Genomic DNA, 19,639 nt, shown 5'->3' with positions numbered 1-19,639 from the left:
GCTGTTGCCCTAGAGAGAGAACAAGAAGAGGCGAGAGAGAACGAGACCCTTCTCGAAAAAATCTGTCTTTTAAAGCGGTGAACTGGTTCATATCGAAACAAACCGGTTCAAAATCTGAGATGACTCTTAGAATTGGTACAGATTCACCTAACCGTACCTCAGTCCTGAATCAGCTGACTCGGGCGATTCCTAGTCAATCCATGTCCGAACCTCGCTAAAACAGGTTTGGGCTGGATCAGTGGCCCAGTTACTTAGGTGATCTGATCCAACTCGGACGATTCCCGAGTTGGATCGCTGGGTTTGCCAACTATAGCTTTTCTTGTTGAAAAGGCTTTTATACTGAGATTAGAATATAAAGCAAATGCCTGAAAATGAAATACATACCCATTTTTTGCAGACTGTGCTTACTAATAAAAATGTGAAAAGAGATTTCTTTTAGTACATGTAAGTCCAGCCCAAGCCGAAGCTTATTTTGTAGACTAAACATAGGATGGACTTGAGATTACAAAAGGGATTTATGACCAAATATGGGAGGTCTTACATCTGACCTGACAAAACCCGAACCTGTATTCAGTATATGGTAGATTAAAGTCAGCTCAGACCCCTCCCTGATCTGACCTGTTGACAGCCCTACTTGTACTATGTGCTTTATTATCTAGAAAATCAGTTTAGGTTCAAGGCTGGGAACTTTGCATATATTGTGAGCAGAGTATTTATCTACCAGCTGATAATTAGATGTGTAATGAGGTAGTCTTCAAGGGAGCAATTACACAAGGCCACTAAGGGCAAATACACAAAAGCCACTAAAGGGCAAGTAGCACAATCATAAAGCCACTGAGGGCACTCACAAAGGCATTAAAAATAATGATTTTATTAATCATAAAATGCACAAATAGTGCATACATAATAGGGGACTTGAGTCCCATATATATACATGGGCGAGGAACCATCTAGCCATTATATATCAGGAATTCTGGCACTCTGGGTAAATACCAACAATACACTTGTCCTGTAGAGTACTATAAACCTGCCACTCTGTTTGTATATGACATAAAACATAAACATCATTTATAACAGAAGATAAATTATCCAGATTAACAACAATTCCAATCCATAATACTGTCTAATATGGCATTTATCCATGAACTTATGTTCTGGAATCTGGACTATGGTGATCATGTTTCTATTACTTAAAAATCAATCTCATCTTTTGTTGTAAACAGGATATGTTCCTAACATCCAATGGTCCTGTAGATGATGGAAAATACCTCATTTCTGTGCAATCAGTATATCTAAGCAAATTGTTCAATATTTTTATGCTTCACTGCAGGAAAAGATAGAATCAGCTACAGATGTGCTGAGGGAAATAATAAACCCAGTGATTGTTGACGAGGAAGAGATTTCTTGGCCTCCAAGGGATCCACAGTCTCTTCTTCTGATGGAAGAGGTACTTTAATTTTAAATAGGTTGATTGAATAATTTTTTTGCATGATATAGGGTCTTATTCTTTTGTAATGAAATGAAATCATTTCAAGGGCCAAATGATGCTTTGGTTTGTTTCTTGCAGTGGATCCTGTTTTTTTGAGCAATATGTGGTTCTTATAGCGTAGGATACATATAAAGCTGCTAATCATAGTATAATCTAAAATTTTGAAGTGTTGGTTAGTTTTATATGGGATCCTGGGTTTTTGAGCATCATGTGATTCTTATAGCTTAGGATACATATAAAGTTACTAAGCATGGTACAATCTAAAATTGAGCATCATAAGGACAATGGCATCCATTAATTATAGATAAATGGATGGAATTGTGTATCTTTCAATGTTGCTAAAGGATGAAAGATGCAGAAATAATATTGCTTCCTTGACCTGGGAGAATTCAGTTAGCAAGTTTGAATGGACCTGAGCCTTAATACTAGAGTGAGAGATAAAGAAAATAACCCATACTGCCTGATCTATGGATGGAAGACCCTCCTTGATCTAGCTCCTAACATGGGGAAAAGCTTCAACATAGCCTGTGTTGTCCTTCATGTGAAAAGGATATGCCCTTTGCCTAAAATCCACTCAAGCATATTTGGCCCTTGTATGTGTCCTGACTTCTGAGCATTTCTGGACTAAGACAACTTGATCCAGGGACATGGTATGCACTATATGTTGATCTGTGTTATAGTGAAGTCACTTAAAGCCTTATCAATATATGTTCTCCCTCCCGTGGACAAGTGGCTAAGTAAAACAAGCTGTATTCACTATATTATGTTGATCTGTGTAAAAGAAGCCTAAAACCAAGTAATTTTGAAACTATTGACTTCGAGAAGTTCATTTGGCTCAAGTAGGATCGAACAAAGCAGTTCAATGAACACCACACAAAAGTTAATACTCAATTGTGGGTTATGATATTATCCTTATCTAAATTATTATTTTCCCATTACATATTACTTAAAGGGGCTTAAACAGACCTAATCAAGTTCTGTATGTGTGGTCTGAAAGGATATCATTACATTGCCATTAACAATTCGCTAGCCATGTATATGTTTTCATTTTTGCTGAAACAAGTTTGCATGAGATCTTCATTCTTGCTCATAGTTGAATCTTATCTCTACCTTGCTAACTATAGTGGGTTGGATTTGACTCACTCAATGGAGCATGAAGTAACAAATCTTCCCAATCTAAGTAGGCTAACTGTGCTTGGTAAGCAAGTTCTTTAGCATATATGAGTTCAGAAGCTGATCTTGGCTTCATGTTGTCTTGGAACTTTTCTGGTGGTCTGTATGCTGTCTTAGGTCATGCTTCTTCCTGGGTACCTGCAGGAAATAGAGGTAGAAAAAAAGAGAAGAAGAAAGAGGAAGAAAGAAGTGAAGAAGTCATGAAGAAGGAAACGTGAGAGAGAGCCATCGATTCCTCTTCTCTCTTACTTTTATTAAGAAGCCTCCTTTCCATTCAAAAGACTATTATACCCTTAGTAATAAGGGTGACATACCAAAATATACACAAAAAGTTTCCAAAGGACTATAAGTCAAACTACATATAGACAATAATGACTGTTAAAATGTAATTGCAAACCAACATTGTAAGTATATATGTATTTATATATATAGTGATACATATACATATATACTATGTATGTATGTATACGTATCTCTATGTGTATATATAAATAGATATAAATATATATATATATATATATATTTGTCCATAATACCCGAAAGGGTATTTCTGTAATTTCACCTTTTACGCATATTCCACTTGGAATAATGCTTGTAATTTCTTCTTTATTTTATTTTCTATTCTTTTTATTTTTTTCTATTTTTATTTTCTTCTTTTTTTGTCGTATCACATTGGGGGCCTCCCAATAGAGTCGTCGGGGGCTCCCCAACGACTCCTTTGGGAGCCCCCCATGTGGTCCCTTTTGCTTGTATAAATAGGGGTGTTCCCCCTTTCTAATTGATAAGCTTGAGTGACTCAAGCATTCTCCTTTTTTATTGTAATGATTATAAAGAAGATCAAACCAAGACCCATTAGTTTAATTTAAGTAGAATATCATTGTATCTCCTTGGTCAGGATGTAATTACTCAGGCTTTAAAATCACCAATCAATATCTTATTAGTTTTGACCTCTGTTTCCGTGACCGTACCTCCTCCAGCCATCTTTTCTTCCTTTACATTTTTAGATTTTTTTAAAACATATAATAAGATATTGGGAGATTTTGTGTTTTGCGCTTTTTCCTTCTGGAAGTGGAGGGGAGGCTAGTTGGGGGCAATTAGTTAGTGCATCACGTGAAGGAGCTTTGTTTAGAGTCCCCAACCCTGGTTGGGTGCAACACTCGAGACATGTAAAGGGTTAGGGATAACGATGGTGGAGGGAAAGCGACTGCCATGGATGGATGTAGACAGGTCAAGACTCAAACCATACAGAGAGAGAGAGTGAAATATGTACTGGTGTTTAGGGTTAGAGAGAGAGAGGTTTTTGTTTTGAATTTTTTATTATTGCAATAGAAATTTAACGTGTAGGGTGTGATGTGATTTGAAGTAATAAGGGGCAGCAGCGTTAGCTTTACTAATTTGTCCCAAAGGCCGAATGTTGGAAGCATGGGAAGCAACCAAGGATGAAAGGGGGAGATTGGTTGCGCATCAGAGACCGGGGCAGTAGTAGTGCAGGCACAGCAGGGAGCTTTGCAGGCGCAGCAGCAGCAGCCATGGCCGTGAATGATTCCCTTTAGGTTGGTGGCTTCAGAGGGGAGCTGTTTTCCGTTTGTGGTCTGGTTTGCTGACTTTTGATAAAAAGAAAAAGCAAGGTTTTTTTTGTGTATTTTCCTTAAGAAAAAAGTAGCCTTTTTCTTCTTTTTTTGGTGGTTTTAATGGAGGTGGGTGGTGGTGTTCTTGAGATGGTAGACAAGAGAAATGTTCGTGTTGGTGTTGATGGTGGTGGTTTTGAGGACGGGGAGAGAGGAGTTGGTGGTGAAGAGAGGGAAGGTATTAGTCCGGCGCCTCAAAAGCTGTCTCGCACCGACGCGTTCCCCTTTAGGATGCCTCCCTTCTCCCGTTGTGACAACAGCCCCACCTTTTATAACAGTGAGGGCAGGTCGAGCGATTTAGATGATGTCCCCGGTGGTGCAGTTGCAGCAGGGGCTACTGCAACAAGGAATCTGCAACCTTTTCCTATTGCCTTCAAATCCCCAGGTATCAACTCTAAAACAACACCCCTTCCAAAACACACTTTGCACTTTTCCGGCACCTCTGATTTGTCCAAAGAATCACCCTTATACCATTTCATGGGGCAAAAAAAACAAAAAAAAACAGAAAAATGTATCAAAATGACCCTGGGTGCGTTGACTGCACCCAGGGTCGGGTTGACCGCACCGGGTGCCGCACCTGCGTCGCATCGACGTGGGTGCGGTACCTGTCTGGCCGAATCCCTGTGACATAGGGTACAGATGTGCATGCACGACCAATCCAAAAGATTGGATGGTGTGCATAAAAACAAGCTCAAACACCCTTTAGCAGCAGTCACAACCTATGTCACGTAAATACTCCATTTTGGACCATGTGTCATGTCCTTTTATCTACTAGTCATATTGAAAACTTTATAAAAATGGCTGCATCCCCGTATCCACTGTAGTATCTGTGTGACATAGGTTGCAACTGCTGCTGAAAATTGCTAAGGTGATTTATTTTTTATGAACCCAACAACTTTTATTGGTTCATAGGCATCCATACCTATGGCTATTTGCACCTACACACTTTCATAAATATGAATACACTGCCTCCTGCCCCTGCCATTGGTTATGCTCTTGCAAGGGTGTGAAATGATTCAAAACCTGAGCAAGTAACACCATCCCCCATGAGACTTTGATAGGATAATCTTTTTGTTTAAGTTTATTCAGGCTATCTCATGATATCACTGTGTTTTTGTTCAATGACATGTTTTATATGCATTTAAATATTGCTGGTCCGTAAGATGTATGTGCAAATAAATTTTTTTCTTCAGCCAATATTTTATGCTCTATTTGTTGCTTGTGCATCTTGCACATAAGAACATCCCCCATGAGACTTTGATAGGATAATCTTTTTGTTTAAGTTTATTCAGGCTATCTCATGATATCACTGTGTTTTTGTTCAATGACATGTTTTATATGCATTTAAATATTGCTGGTCCGTAAGATGTATATGCAAAATTTTTTTTTTCTTCAGCCAATATTTTATGCTCTATTTGTTGCTTGTGCATCTTGCACATAAGAATTATATGGTATATGACTAGTTGAGCTGTTTAATTTTACTGGACATAATTTATAATAAAGGTATGTGATAAAGCAAGCATTATCATCATATGTATACCATAAAATGGATCTTTTTTCCCCCTTGGCACCATTACCATCCTTCTCTCTGGTTTTGTTTTTAAATATGCAACTATTTTCATTAGATGCTACTCATTTTCATCAACCATGCTGCACAAAGAAGATATTGCAGGTAATAGTGTTTATGGCTGTTTAACTTCCACTGTTTATGTTGCAGGAGTTGTCACGGAGGGAACAGGAAGGACAGCTAGATGAAGGTTTTCTTTCTGAAGTAAATGCACAACTGCGGCAGGTGACTCTATAGGCCTGTTGTGATTTTCCTTTTATTTCTACTCTTCTTTTTAAGTTATTTCATGGTCTGAGATTTGTTGAGCTCAAAGTGGCATTGCATACAACTTAAAAAGTTGCTTTTCTTAGAGTACATTGTGAGTGGCTTTTAAATATTATCATAGAAAGCTTGATCCTGTTGAGGTCTTAGCTATCTTCCTTCTATCCATTGCTAAGGCATTGCTGAATATTGGAGAATGTATGTTTTGAATGCTATCTATTATTTTAATTTTGGTTTTTGTTCCAAAATAGGTGTTTGCTTCAGTATTTTTCAATGAATTTTTGAGGTATTTCTTGGAAATTTGTTCTTGGCTCTCCCTCCACTAGTTCCTGCATAGGCCGAATCCTTGCCAGGACTCGACTTTTCACCTCTCTCCTTCGTTATTGTGTCCTTGCTTGGACACGCCCCTGCCGGCAGCGCTTTACCGCCCTCTGCATCACCGTGTCCCCTACCCTGGGACACGGCGCCCCAACTTCGTCCGAGTGTTGACACTACCGCTGTGTCCTTGACTCCCAGCCTGCCACGCCCCTTGCCCGTTGCTGCTGCACTTAGCGTGACGCACCCCGCCTGCCTACTGCACGCCTGGACAGAGTGCCTGCGATCGTATCTTGACCATGGGACAAAGCCATCGTATCCCCCTTGACTGTCGTCGTTGTGCACCCTCGACGACTAGTATGCTGCCCTGCCACACGCCCTACCCTTGCGCCCAACCTCGTTTTGTGTTTATATATATATATATATATATATATATATATATATATATATATATATATATATATACTATTCTGTGTATTTATACCAAAATACCCGATAAGGGTATTTTGATCCTTTCACTATGTAATTTTTAAATCTTTTAGGTTTTTTTATTTTCTTATTTTTGCTTTTTATTTTCTATTTTCTTTTTTGTTATTTATTCATTTAAGGGACCATTGGGGGGGGGCACTCAAATAGACCTTGGGTCCCCCAACGTCTATTGTGGGAGCCCCCAATGGCCCCTCTTTAATGTGCTTTCTTGTATATAAAGGTGTCTTCCCCTTTAAGATTTGTATTGAGTTCTCTCACTTTTTCTCATTAATAAGATTCCTCTTTTGCCTTTTGGCATTTGCCCTTTTAGTGGGTTTGTGTATTATGCACATTATGTGCTTGTGACTTTTTGGTTCTTTATTGAACTCCTTAGGGTTATCTCTTGCAATTTGTATTTTTGCAATTCTCATTGCATGGTTTATCGTGAACACGCCCCTGCGGCAACGCCCTACTACCCTCCACATCAACGTGTCCCCTGCCCTAGGGCACGACGCCCCAGTGTCGTCCGGGTGTTGACGCTACTGCTGCGTCCTTGACTCCCAGCCTGCCGCACCCCTTGCCTGCTGCTGCTGCGCTTAGTGTGATGCCCTCCACCTGCCTGCTGCACGCATGGGCAGTGTGCCTGTGACCGTATCCTAACCGTGAGACACGGCCAGCGTGCCCCCCCTTACTGCCGCCGCTGTGCACCCTCGACGACTAGTCTGCTGCCCTTCCCGCGGCAAGCCAAGCCCTGCTGCATGCCCTGCCCTTGCGCCCAGCCTCGTTCCACATGCCAAACTGCAGGGCCGACCCTTCTAGGGAATCAGGCCCTGACAGCTACTTTGACTTGGATTTAGGGCATAACTTATAGAACTGGTTGACTACAGGTTTTCCATGGGTTTCCACTTTCCAAGTCTTGTTTTTGCTCCACAAGTTGCAATTCTAAACTTGAAACTTTTTAAAATTTTGATATTCCTTACATAATTCTCTTTGAAAATTTTATAGGCAAAAGAAGATGGTGATAAGCCAGGTCTTGAGGCTATGCTACAAAAAGTATTGCAACTTTATGCTGCCAAGGTTCTCTCTAAACGAAGTTATGCGTACAAGGGTATGTGGTATCCCTTGCACAGTGCAAGTACTTTTTGATGTAACGTCATGTGTACAAGGGAATGATCATTGCTTTCTTTCAATATCTTGTATTGTTTTTTGTATTTATCTATAATAGAAAGTATTAGTTTTACTGGTTTTGATCTGAATCTACAATTCTTTTGCAGGTGGTGAAGTTCAAAAGGCTGAAGAATTCCTGGAAACTGTAATAAAAGGTGTGAATTCAGTCTGCTGCTATATTTATGGGCATACTGCCTCCAAAAAGAGGCTTAGCAGCACAAATTGAATCTGTCTGCCACTTTCTATTTGAATATGTTTGTAAATGTGTGTAGTTCCGGGGAGACACAGATGGGTCTGGTTATGAGACCCGACCTTTATTAGGCAGCAAACAGGTTTCTTGCCAGCTGAAAGGGCCTGGTTCAATTATTTGGTGTGCAATGGTTGTCCGATCCTGGCCTGACTTGAGGGAGTTTTGTCTAGATCTATTCTGGCCACACGACACATAGGTCCAACCCAGGCCTCATTATCCCAGTATGGATCTGATCAGACAACTTACTGGATCAACCATATTGACCCACTTTGTCTGTGTCCTGGTAGACCGACCCGTTGATCAATGTTTGGCCTTTTAAACTTACAGTATCTCTGAAAGTTTTTCTGAATCCTGTTGTATGATGCTGTGGAAGATAACTGTTTGGACTTGGCTTTGCAAAGGAACCAATTTTGGAGTTGTGCATTTTCTACATCTTTTTCTGTCCTTATTAATGTTGTGAAATGTAATCCATGTATTATAGTTATTGGGTGCTACCCTCTTATCTCATGTACATATGTTTATTCTTGAGGGGCACTCTTGAATTTTGCTATGGGGCTCTAGTCAATCATTTTTGTTCTCTAGTGCAGCCAAGAAGGCACGCCCCTTTTTGTGTTGTATCGTTCATTCCTTTTTGCTCAATGTGGTTCATCTTCTTCTCTTTGCTTCTTTTCTTCTCCTCTTTGCTTCTTATTGAACATGGTATCAAAGCCATGGATGCAAGCTAAAGAGGAGATTTAAGTATGCTGGTGCGAGGAAGAAGGCTTAGCCAGAACTCATGCACAGACCTTGTTGACGTCATCTTTGAAGGCTTGGGTTGTACGGTCAGTTGGGATTTGAGGGCTGTGACTTAGGCATTTGCTAGTTTATGATTTTAGAAGATGTATGAATAAAAAACGTGTTCGTCGGTTGAGTTTTGGATTTATTTTGAATTTTCTTAGAATTTCTGGATATTGTGGTGAATAGTGTCCAGATTCAAGAAAATTGTTGATTCTGCCCTTACCGATGGTTTTTTTTGTTGGGTTTGTTCCTAATCTGGTTGTTTTTGCCTTGGAGAGGGATTGGAATCAGTTTTGGATGTCATCTTTGTGTTTTTGGTGACATTTTCTTCATATTTTCATGACCTATTTCTGGCGGTAATGGTCTTTGGACAGTTTGAATCATGGGGATTGCTGGATATGCATTATTTCTGCTGAAATAGGTGTTGGGTCATCTTTATTATTGCAATCATGATATCTGATTGTGATTTCTCTAGTTTTATTAAGGTTTGGTAGAATATCACTCGTGTGTGGCTGTGGCTAAGTGTTCTAGCCTCTTGTTTAAAATTGATATTGGTGCAATACATATTGCTTTGGATATCTGCTGGTATTGGTGTTTGTTTGGTGCAGCCTTTATATTGTAGTTGAGGCTTGAAGTAAAAATGAAGAAGGGAGATCCTATACAGTTAACTCTGATGAAACTGAATGGGACCAACTATGCATTTTGATCTGATTTTATGGTAGTAGTGATTGAATGAAAAGGATTGTGAGGGTATCTTGATGGTACTAATGTGAAGCCCAATGCTAGTGATCCAAATCATGATGCTTTGATGAAAAAATGGAAGATAAACAACGCTAAAGTGAAGTCATGGATTCTTGGTTCAGTAGAGCCAAGGATTGTGATGAATATCTCTAAGTTTCAAAAAGCCAAAGATGCATGAGGATATTTAAAGCAGGTATATATTCAAGAAAATTGTGTCCAATAGTACTAGTTAATGCAAGACTTGAGGTCCTTGAGACAAAAAAACAAGTCCATCCAGGATTTTCACTCTGAGATGCAACTACTATAGGATTCATTAGCGTTGATTGAGAGCAACAAGAAATGCGATAAATATAAGGATTGTACGGCTTGCATGGATCTTGAAACTCTGGCCAAGGAGACTATGAGGGTGGTAGAGTTTCTTATGGGACTTCGGCTTGAGTTTGACAATGTGAGAAGTGCCATAATCCACAAGATAGTCCTCCCTCCCTTCACTCAAGCTCGTTTTGAGCTCATTGTAGTAGAGACTAAGATGAAGTCTCTTCAGTTATATCTTGTTGGTGATTCAGTTGTGGTTGCATCTAAGCAATCAAGTAGCTATGGTGGTGGGCCCAATGTAATGCCCCAAAATCCCAAACTTGTAAATTTTAAGAAAATTTTGAAATTTTAACAATTCATTCTTTTTCAGAGTTAAAATTGATAGTTCAGCAGAAACAGTGTTTGAAAAGAACAAGTCGACGGACCTTGGGCGGATTCCAGGCAAAATTTTCTTTTAACAATTTAGGTTTGTATCTTCATACATTCATTCGAAACCATGTAGATTAAAAACAAGATTTTATATAGAAAGAGTTATTATAAAGGAACTCATACAAAATTACAAAATGTGCTCAGGAGTGAACAACAGAGAATGAATTCTTGATATCATCACGTCATCGCGCCATCGCCTGCAGCATCTGTCTATAAGTCACCTGTATTTCATAAAATGGGTCTGACTCATAAAAGCTTGGTAGGTGCATCGAAGTCAGACTTTAGAACAAAACTAACATATGCATTATCACATTTCACACTATTCAGTTTCAATAGAAGCAAAGTGAACATCATAATCTTGTTTCGATAATTATGACATGCGGGTATTCACAGGATAATATGTAGAAATAATTGAGACCGTTCGGGGGTTTATTATTCCCTGTATTTTGATAACCCAAACGACTAACTGAATGAAGATTCTTTTAAAATTGAGTTTCAGCAAGGATTTCGCAAATCTGTGTCTTTAAATAAGTAAATGCTAACATAATATAAAGTAAGCAAGAGTACGCAAAACTACATACTCTATATGAATGTGCGCGTAATTGAAATAGTACAAAAGTATGCAAAACTGCGTACCTGTAATAATTTTATGTATGTATATAGGACACATATATATTAAAGCAGAAACTTGTGCACATGATAGCACGACGACAAAGTAAAATAGCATAAAGCAGGGCCCAGTGTACAAAACCATACATCGGGCTAAGTAAATTGCATAGAGCTGGATCCTGTGCACATTATAGTGCGGTGGCAAAATAAATAGCATAAAGCAGGGCCCGGTGTACGAAACCATACATTGGGCTAAGTAAATTGCATAAAGCTGAAGCCTGTTCACATTATAGTGCGGTAGAAAAGTAAATGACATAATTAAAAGGGGACAAGAATACACAAAACTGTGTTCTTGAGTTAAAAGCATATATATATATATATATATACATTTGACGTAAATATAATACGTATATATCAGAAATGTTTCTTTGTCATCATTGAGTGCAACTTTCCCCTAGCTTGAAGATGGCCTGAACCTCTGACGATTTCGAGGGTAGGTTTTTAATTTGTCTGTGCCTTGGTAAGCATGTCTCGTCCGTTGCGCCAATGTGGTGTGCTAAAGGGATTTTTTTCGTGCTACGTAAAGAATGATGTAACAATCTTATATTAACACAATAAGCAACAATTGTGTCGCAGGGGTCAAACCCGAACCCAGTTCGAGCCGACCGGAACGAGTCGGGTTTTGACTTGGTTAATAAGGGGGCACCTAGACAGCACTGAGCTCGATCGACCACTGTCGATCCCTAATCGACTAGGGATTGAGTTGAACTCAGTTGGGCCCGAGCTCAACTCGGTCTGGCCGACCCCAAGGCAGTAGCAGTTATTGTTGCTGCACGAGAGGGGCACCGGCCAGAAGAAGGGGAGACGCCACCATGGAGCCTTGCCCCGTCGCTCCCCTAGTGGTAAGGTGGGTGGTTGGGCCACTGCCAAAGGCCATGGCCAGCTCTGGCTGAGCCTGGCTTGGTTGGAAGCCAAGCTTAGTCCCAACAAAATGAAAGAAACCGAGTTGGGCTCAAGCAGGTGATTGGGCCACAGTCGAAGGCAGTGGCCAACCCTTGGCCGAGCTGGGCTCGATCCCAACGAAGAGGGAAATTCGAGCTCAGGTCGGTCGAGCCAAAAAAAAATGAGCGAGCAGTGTCCAGGTTGAGCCAAGCTCGGTTCCATCGCACGAGAGGAAGAGGGGCAAGAGGGTTGCGCCCTCCTGCCGGCAACAGAGAGGTGATAGGGAGAGAAGTAGGAGGGTGGCGCCCTCCTACCAGAAAAGAAAACGAGGAAGAGGCAGGAGGGGTGGAGAGAGAGAGAGAGAGAGAGCTTACCTGTGGTGGCCAACATTTGGTGTGGCTCGCCGGAAGATGAGCAGGGAGAGAGGAGAGAATCGATGAGAGGGATCACCGTGGGTGGCCTCCCACTGGTTCCCAATAGAGAGAAAGAGGGAGCTCAGATAGGGAAGGAGGGTTAGCAGAGAGAGAGGGGCGGGGGGGGGGGGGGGGGGGCATTGTTTTAAAAAGAAAATCCCCCTAGGGGGTTTAAATAGGGAGGATAGAGGGAATGTTGACAGGGGGTGTCGACATCCCTGTTTGGATCCAACCCAATTAATTTGAGCAAGGGAGTGGATTGGGTTGGATCCAACTCAATCTTTATTACTAATATCTTTATATATATATATATAGTGTAAGAGTGCTGGTTTGGATTTGGATCTCAGATATCCAAATTCTCATAAAACCTTATTTTAAGGGAGATTGCAAGATATTCAGATTGGATTGGATCCAAATCCAGTCTTTATGCAATTAGGTTGAGTTCTTAGTTGGGTTGGGTCTGAATGGACCCATGCCCCTAGTTATCTTATGTGAGACCCATTTTGGACCTCGATTAGATCCCTCGTCGAGATCTAGATCCCGATGGTGTTGTCTAAGCGATGAAACCTGGCAAACATTCAAAAGTTCATCGATCCAATCACGGTCGATGAGTTTCTCATAAAAGTACTAGGAATAATCCCATATCATTTCTAAGAAAACCCCAAAAAAATCATGGATTTTACACCCAAGGTTGGAACACCTAAGTTTGATGTGAGTGGTGCACGCATTGCACCGTGTCACTAATGCAAGGAAATAGGGCACATAAAAAAGTCATGTCCAGCATTGAAGCGGAAGAATGTGAGGATAGGTGGTAGTGTTGCGATGTCTGGTACAACTAGTGGAGAAAAGCGCATAGGGAAGGAAATGAGAATATATTTGCGGTTGTCTCTAGTTCCACTTCTAAAAGCTTCAAAGCCTCTTTCATCGTTAGTCAGTTATTTATTGTTTGCATCGTCATCAAGTCTAGGAGTTCACCAACAAGTTGATGTTTGGCATCGTATATTATGTCACTGCAATTCGAGTTTTCTTGATCTTTTATGTAATAAATGTTTAATTGATGTCAAAAGAAAAAATTATTCTTCTTGTGTTAGTTGTTGTAGTTGTAACAGTCATGCACTCCCTTTTTCAGATAAAATAAATGAGCTTATTTTTCTTTTGAGCTTAATCACCCTGATGTTTGGGGGTCTTCTCTTGTTATGTCCCTATCATATCCAAATACTATGTGATTTTTTTAGATGACTGTACTCGTTTCACTTGGATATATTTTCTGAAATCCAAGGACCAAGTCTTCCATGTTTTTCGTAGATTCAAAACATATGTTGAAACCCAATTTTGTCGAAAAATCTTAGCCTTACAGAGTGATGGTGGTGGTGAATACATGCCCAATCAATTCACACAATTTTTACTTGACAATGGGATTCAGCGTGAGTTGAGTTGTCCAAGGACTTCTCAACAAAATGGTGTGGTTGAACGGAAGCACCATCATATTGTGGAAACAACTTTGACTATGATGTATAATGCTAATCTCAAGGTTGGTTTGTGGTCGAAGGCATTTCATACAACATTTATTTGATAAATAGGATGCCTCTATCAAATCTTAGAGGAGAATCTTCCTATTTTTTGTTGTACGGTTCACATCCCAATTATTTTTTGTTACATGCATATGAAAGTCAGTGTTTTGTTCACATTGATGGTTTGATGCGAAATAAATTATCTCTCAAGGCAACTGTGTCACTTCATTGGGTATGATGAGGAATATATGGGATATAGATGTTTTGATTATGCTGCAAATAAAATCATTATTTCACGGCGTGTTGTCTTTCATGAGAACATGTGGGGTTGTACTATCATTTGCTACACATCGTTGTAATCCTTTTGACCACCATCATCACAAAAAATGCAGCATGGATTTAGTGGTAATGTTGCAACTGATAATCCTCGACCAGTAGATACATCTTCAATTGTTAATGCACAGTTATCAGGGCAATCATGTTTTCAGAAAAAATGAACAGCCAACTAACAGCGTAGTGAACCTGCTGCTTTGTAATGTCGCGTATTTTTACACTTAGTTAAATTAGAGATTTTTGAAATTTTGGCCAAGTATGAAAGAAAAAATCGATAAATGCTCAATAGTAGGAATATGTTAGTTGAATCTGGGCTTGGTCCAAGTCTCATCGACAAGGTCTGAATGAGTCAATTAAAAAGTGATAAAAAGTTGTATTTTTAACATTTAAATTCGAGCAAAATTCAAGCAAAATTTGGGTCAGAGGTGAAATTTGAAGTATATATCGTTGGATGCGTCTCGAAATCCTGAGTTCAACGATATTTTACTTTTTCGAATTCAGGCTTGGCCCGAAAATCGTAATTTTTCAAAAAAGGACCGCCTCGACGGGCCAGGTTTGGGTTGGATCCAATGCATATGATCCAAATTAATATGGATCTAGACTTTGTCCAAGACCCATAATAATTAGGAATTGATTCAGCTTAGGGTCCAAATAGATTTTGGATATGGTTTTGGATCTTGGATTCGGATCCAGATTCAATGAAAATACAACTTTAAAATTCAATATATAGGTTTGAATTAAAAATATTTAAAGTTAAAAAGACTCCCAGAGGGATAAGGTACCCTTTGGAAGCTTTTGGATATTTAATTAGTAATAAATAATTAATTTATTATGATGGGCAGATCTAGCACGATTTGAGCTCTGTCTGCTTTATCCGTTCTGGACAAATCTGTTCGCTGGACAAGTGTACATATCTGAACAGATGGACATGGGATTGCGGTTCTTGAAACGAACCTTGTCCATGGAAAAAAGAGAGATATATGTATTCAGTTAAAAAGAAAATTTTGGGTTTTTGTGTGTTTTGTCCGGGACGGGACGGACGACTGTCCAATCTCAGCCTGAACAGTTGGCTCGGACAGGACAGTCTGTTGTTCGGTCCCAGTCCACTATCCAGACTGGGACTAGACCTCTGTTAAAAAAAATAGTTAAAATACATTCATATATATAGCGAGCTCCTGTCGATTCAATCGGCTGGATTGAATTGGCACACTGTTAAAATGGCATAATAAAAATAATAATAATAATAATAAAACAGAATAATAATATATTTTAAAGTTTTTTTAGTATGCTGGGCCCAACCGATTCTCTGGATCGGTTGGGTAGCTGTTTAGCCCAAACCCAACCGACTTAGCCAGTTGGGCAGGGCCTAGGCCCCAGTCGACCAGTCAGCTCGGTCGAGTTGGCCTATTTGCTACAAAAAAAAATAATTTTATGCAAGGTCCACTGATCAGACGTGTGTGCACCTAAACATGAGGCCATGAGTTCCATTCTCTCTTTGTTCTCCTGAAGAAAAGATTTTCTTTAAACATATTAAAGTAATAAAAATATATATGTGGGAGTTTAATGATTTAAAAACCAGAATTTTTCCACGTATGCTAGACAAAGTATTCATGTTGAGACATGCTTGTTATACATTCAGATCTTTTTATATGATTCATGCATTGGATTTCGTTATATATGTTCAGATTTTGCACATGAAATGCATCGTTTTGAGCTTGGTCATGCAGAATTTTGCATGATCATTCCGAACTGTTTTACATGCTTGTACGGGATTATTTAAATATGTCCAGGTGCCTACCAATGTTGTCCTGCCTACGGGCAGCATGGGTTGGACATGGTGGGTGTGTGCATTGTACCTTAGGCTTGCCAAATGGGTAGAAGAATTATTGTTGAGGCATGATCATGACATTTTTAATGCAATGTTATATGGACATATGCAAATCCTGAAATTTATATTGTTCTACATATGCATATTCGCATGAATATTCGTATATTGAGCATGAGAATATTCATGAAAAGAAACATGTATTTTGTATAATCACGTGGTTACATACATGTGAAAATTGTTATTCATGTACATTCTTGTTTAACAGGCATGAATGTGCATTTGAAAGCATGTGATGAATGCATGTGGCATATTCATTATAGTTTTTGCATTGGATGCATCGGTGATCAAAAGTGGATCATCGTAGGCCATGTGGACCTTGAGCAGTTGCTCCATGTTTAGTTTTTGTTATGCATCGCAAAAATCAAACTTGATATCATTACTCTAATTGCATTGTTCCATGTTGTCACGGGTTGTAGTCCCGTGATGAGTTTCGCATGTTGATTTGCGAAACATAGGTTGTTGATTTTGTATGTTGATTTGCAAAATAAAGAATTTGAAATAATAAAAAGATAAAAAGAAGAGAAAAGTGTAATTTACGTTTTTCCTAGATGTCCCTTCTTTAGTGTGAGAATCTTAAACTGCGGTTTTTGGGAACCATGAGGATACTAAAATTTCATGTGCGATTGTGCCCATGAACCCAACTAGGTAGTTTACCTCCCGGGCACGATTTTAGGGTGATTTCGCCACTTTGCTTGTGGGTAGTATGTAGACAAAACTATTGTTTTTTGTATACCAAAAAAGTGACATTAGTAGATGTTGATTTTCCTAGTATCCCGACATTATATATTGATTTCTAATATTCTAATAGATGGTGTTGATTCTTGATATCGGTCGAGGGCTAAGTGTGAAACTCAGTACTAAAATACAAATTGTGTGATAAGCTACAATTGAAAACCTAACTTGACCTCGAGAATTGTTTACCTGTTTTGAGTATCCGAGAGTTATGATAATAATAAAAAGATGAACAAAAAATTGTGTGCATTTAATAAAGATATGCATATAAAAGGAAAACTCTGATACAAGATAATAAGCTATTCATGCATGTGCATTAAAATCATACATATTTCTGTTATGCATTATATCGTGCTTAATTACCTGTTCCCTTGTGTTATATTAGTGGTTGCATGATAATTGTCCTCTAATGCATGATAAATGTTTCTTATTGCTTAATAGTTTTTCTATTATTTAATAGTTGTTCTTTATTGTATGAATAATTAATTGAATAATGATTTTGTTGTAATTGTAGCCCTCTAAAATGTTGCATAAATCTTATTTATGTTCTTTTTGTTTATTTGATTCATTAGAGGGACTCATACGCAAGATTTTTTATTCTAACACTCTTATTCTTTATATTTTTTACGGCCTCTCAGACTTAGTGCGGGGACTTGTTACTATGAGGAGCTACGAGGACTACACGACTGCATGACAACTTTACTTAGGGACAGTGTGACTCCACTTTTTGATTTATTTATATTCATTTGCATATTATTCTTAGACTATATGATTTTTATTAATGAAGTTGGTTTAGTTTCGTTGATGGTAATGTAAGATCCCTTGTGATTGCGGATGTGTTATGACTGTAAATGCCCTGGGTCTCTGGGAATGTTTCTGCAAATGTTAAAAAAAAAAACTTTTTTTTAACGGGTATGAGTTGGGGTCGTTACATGCATTGCACAATGCCTTAACGAATCAGCTCAACGATTCTCCAGTTAACCAGATTTTTTAGCATATTTTGTGTAACACCAGTAGGGCTATAGTTCAGCCTAATCAACTATTTAGTGGTATGAAGATTCAGCCACCTGTCCATTCCACCAATGGTGATCCTGTTTAGCCGCAATTCTCCTCTACTCACATGACCAACAAAATAAGGCACCCTCCTGACAGATGGGTCAGCTATGATGCTTTTTCTCTAGATTTTCAGGTATATGCTACTTTACTTGATGATGTTCAAGAGCCACAGTCTTTTGTTGAAGCTAGTCAACATTCATGCCATGAATAAAGAGATATTAACCCTTCATGAATGCAATACATGGAAAATGGTTCCTCGGCTAGCAGGTAAGAATGTTGTCGGATGTCGCTAGGTGTATAAAATTAAACGAAAATCTGATGGCAGCATTGAACGTTTTAAGGCCAGGTTAGTAGCAAAAGGCTACACTCAGGAACATGGGCTTGATTTTGATGAAACATTCAGCCCAGTTGTTCAAATGAGAACGATTCGAATTGTTTTGTCTCTAGTTGTATCCAATGGATGGGATTTATTCTAATTGGATGTTAAAAACGCCTTCCTCTATGGTGATTTGTACGAAGAGGTTTTTTTATAATTTCTTCACTAGCAGAACGTGATAGATTTCCCTTTGATTTACCAGAAGCCGAGGAGAAATTAGTAGTCGGTTATCAAACTGAATATTTAGGTACAAAATTTAGTTTATTTTATGTTGCTTCTTACCTAAATCTACTAGTTTCTTCTTTATTCGTAACAATTTTGTACTTGGGCGGGTGAAATCTTTCTATTCCATATATACCAATTACTAAACTTTTCGAAAAAAATCATTGGAACACCCACCTAGCTATCATGAGAAAGACACTCAGTCCACCGTGCTCAGATTAAAGAAGGCTATATATGGTCTCAAACAAGCATTGCGAGCATGGTTTGTTACGTTCAACAATATGGTACATTCTCTTGGGTTTGAGTGTAGTCATTGTGACTATTCCTCTTGTTTGTCCATTGTGACGAATCTAATATTACTATTATCTTGGTTTATGTGGATGATACAATTATTATCGGCAACAGTTGTGTTAAGATTAAGTAGTTGAAATCCATCCTTCATAATAGGTTTCACATGGACTTGGATCCCCTTCAGTTTTTCCTGGGTGTGCAAGTGGATCAACAATCAGATCGTCTAATTCTATCGCAACACAAGTATGCTAGTCATTCTCCACCGTAGTGGAATATTGTAGTGCATGCCTGTATATACTCCTATGGTCATTCAGACTCAATTGGGTAAATGCTCTTCCCGATGATGTTGACTTTCCTGAGACAGAAAAATATCGCAGCATCATTAGTGCTTTGCAATACTTGACGTTCACACGCCCAAACTTAGCTTTTTCGGTGAATCAAGTATCACAATTTATGCATAAGCCCCATGTGAAGCATATGGAAGTTGTGAGAAGAATTCTCAGACATATTAAAGGCACTCTCTCAAATGGCCTTATCTATGTCAAACCAGTTTCGGTGAGTACTCAAGTCTCTATTAAGGTTACCACATATTCTAATGCCGATTGGGCACATGATCCTTTTACTAGACATTTTGTGACTGGTTATGGGGTTTATCTAGGTACTCACCTAGTATCTTGAGGTAGTTG

At 39.0% G+C, this 19,639-nt stretch overlaps 1 protein-coding gene across 2 annotated transcripts in view; it reads left to right on the top strand.

Moving 5' to 3' along the window:
* LOC149835996 (uncharacterized) overlaps positions 1-19,639 on the top strand; it is a 74,013-nt gene that overhangs the window by 28,833 nt on the left and 25,541 nt on the right. For both annotated transcript variants that reach the window (XM_090008900.1, XM_090008899.1), the window contains 4 exons: positions 1,331-1,447; positions 6,008-6,082; positions 7,907-8,009; positions 8,176-8,223. In XM_090008900.1, coding sequence (XP_089865026.1) covers positions 1,331-1,447; positions 6,008-6,082; positions 7,907-8,009; positions 8,176-8,223 — 343 coding nt within the window. The remainder of the gene's footprint in view (positions 1-1,330; positions 1,448-6,007; positions 6,083-7,906; positions 8,010-8,175; positions 8,224-19,639) is intronic.

Source organism: Nuphar pumila, chromosome 6 (genome assembly GCF_984573655.1).
Source record: "Nuphar pumila chromosome 6, dmNupPumi1.hap1.1, whole genome shotgun sequence".
NCBI classification, from domain to species: Eukaryota; Viridiplantae; Streptophyta; class Magnoliopsida; order Nymphaeales; family Nymphaeaceae; genus Nuphar; species Nuphar pumila.
Note: the sequence above shows the minus strand (reverse complement) of the source record. Positions and strands in the feature narration are given on the sequence as shown.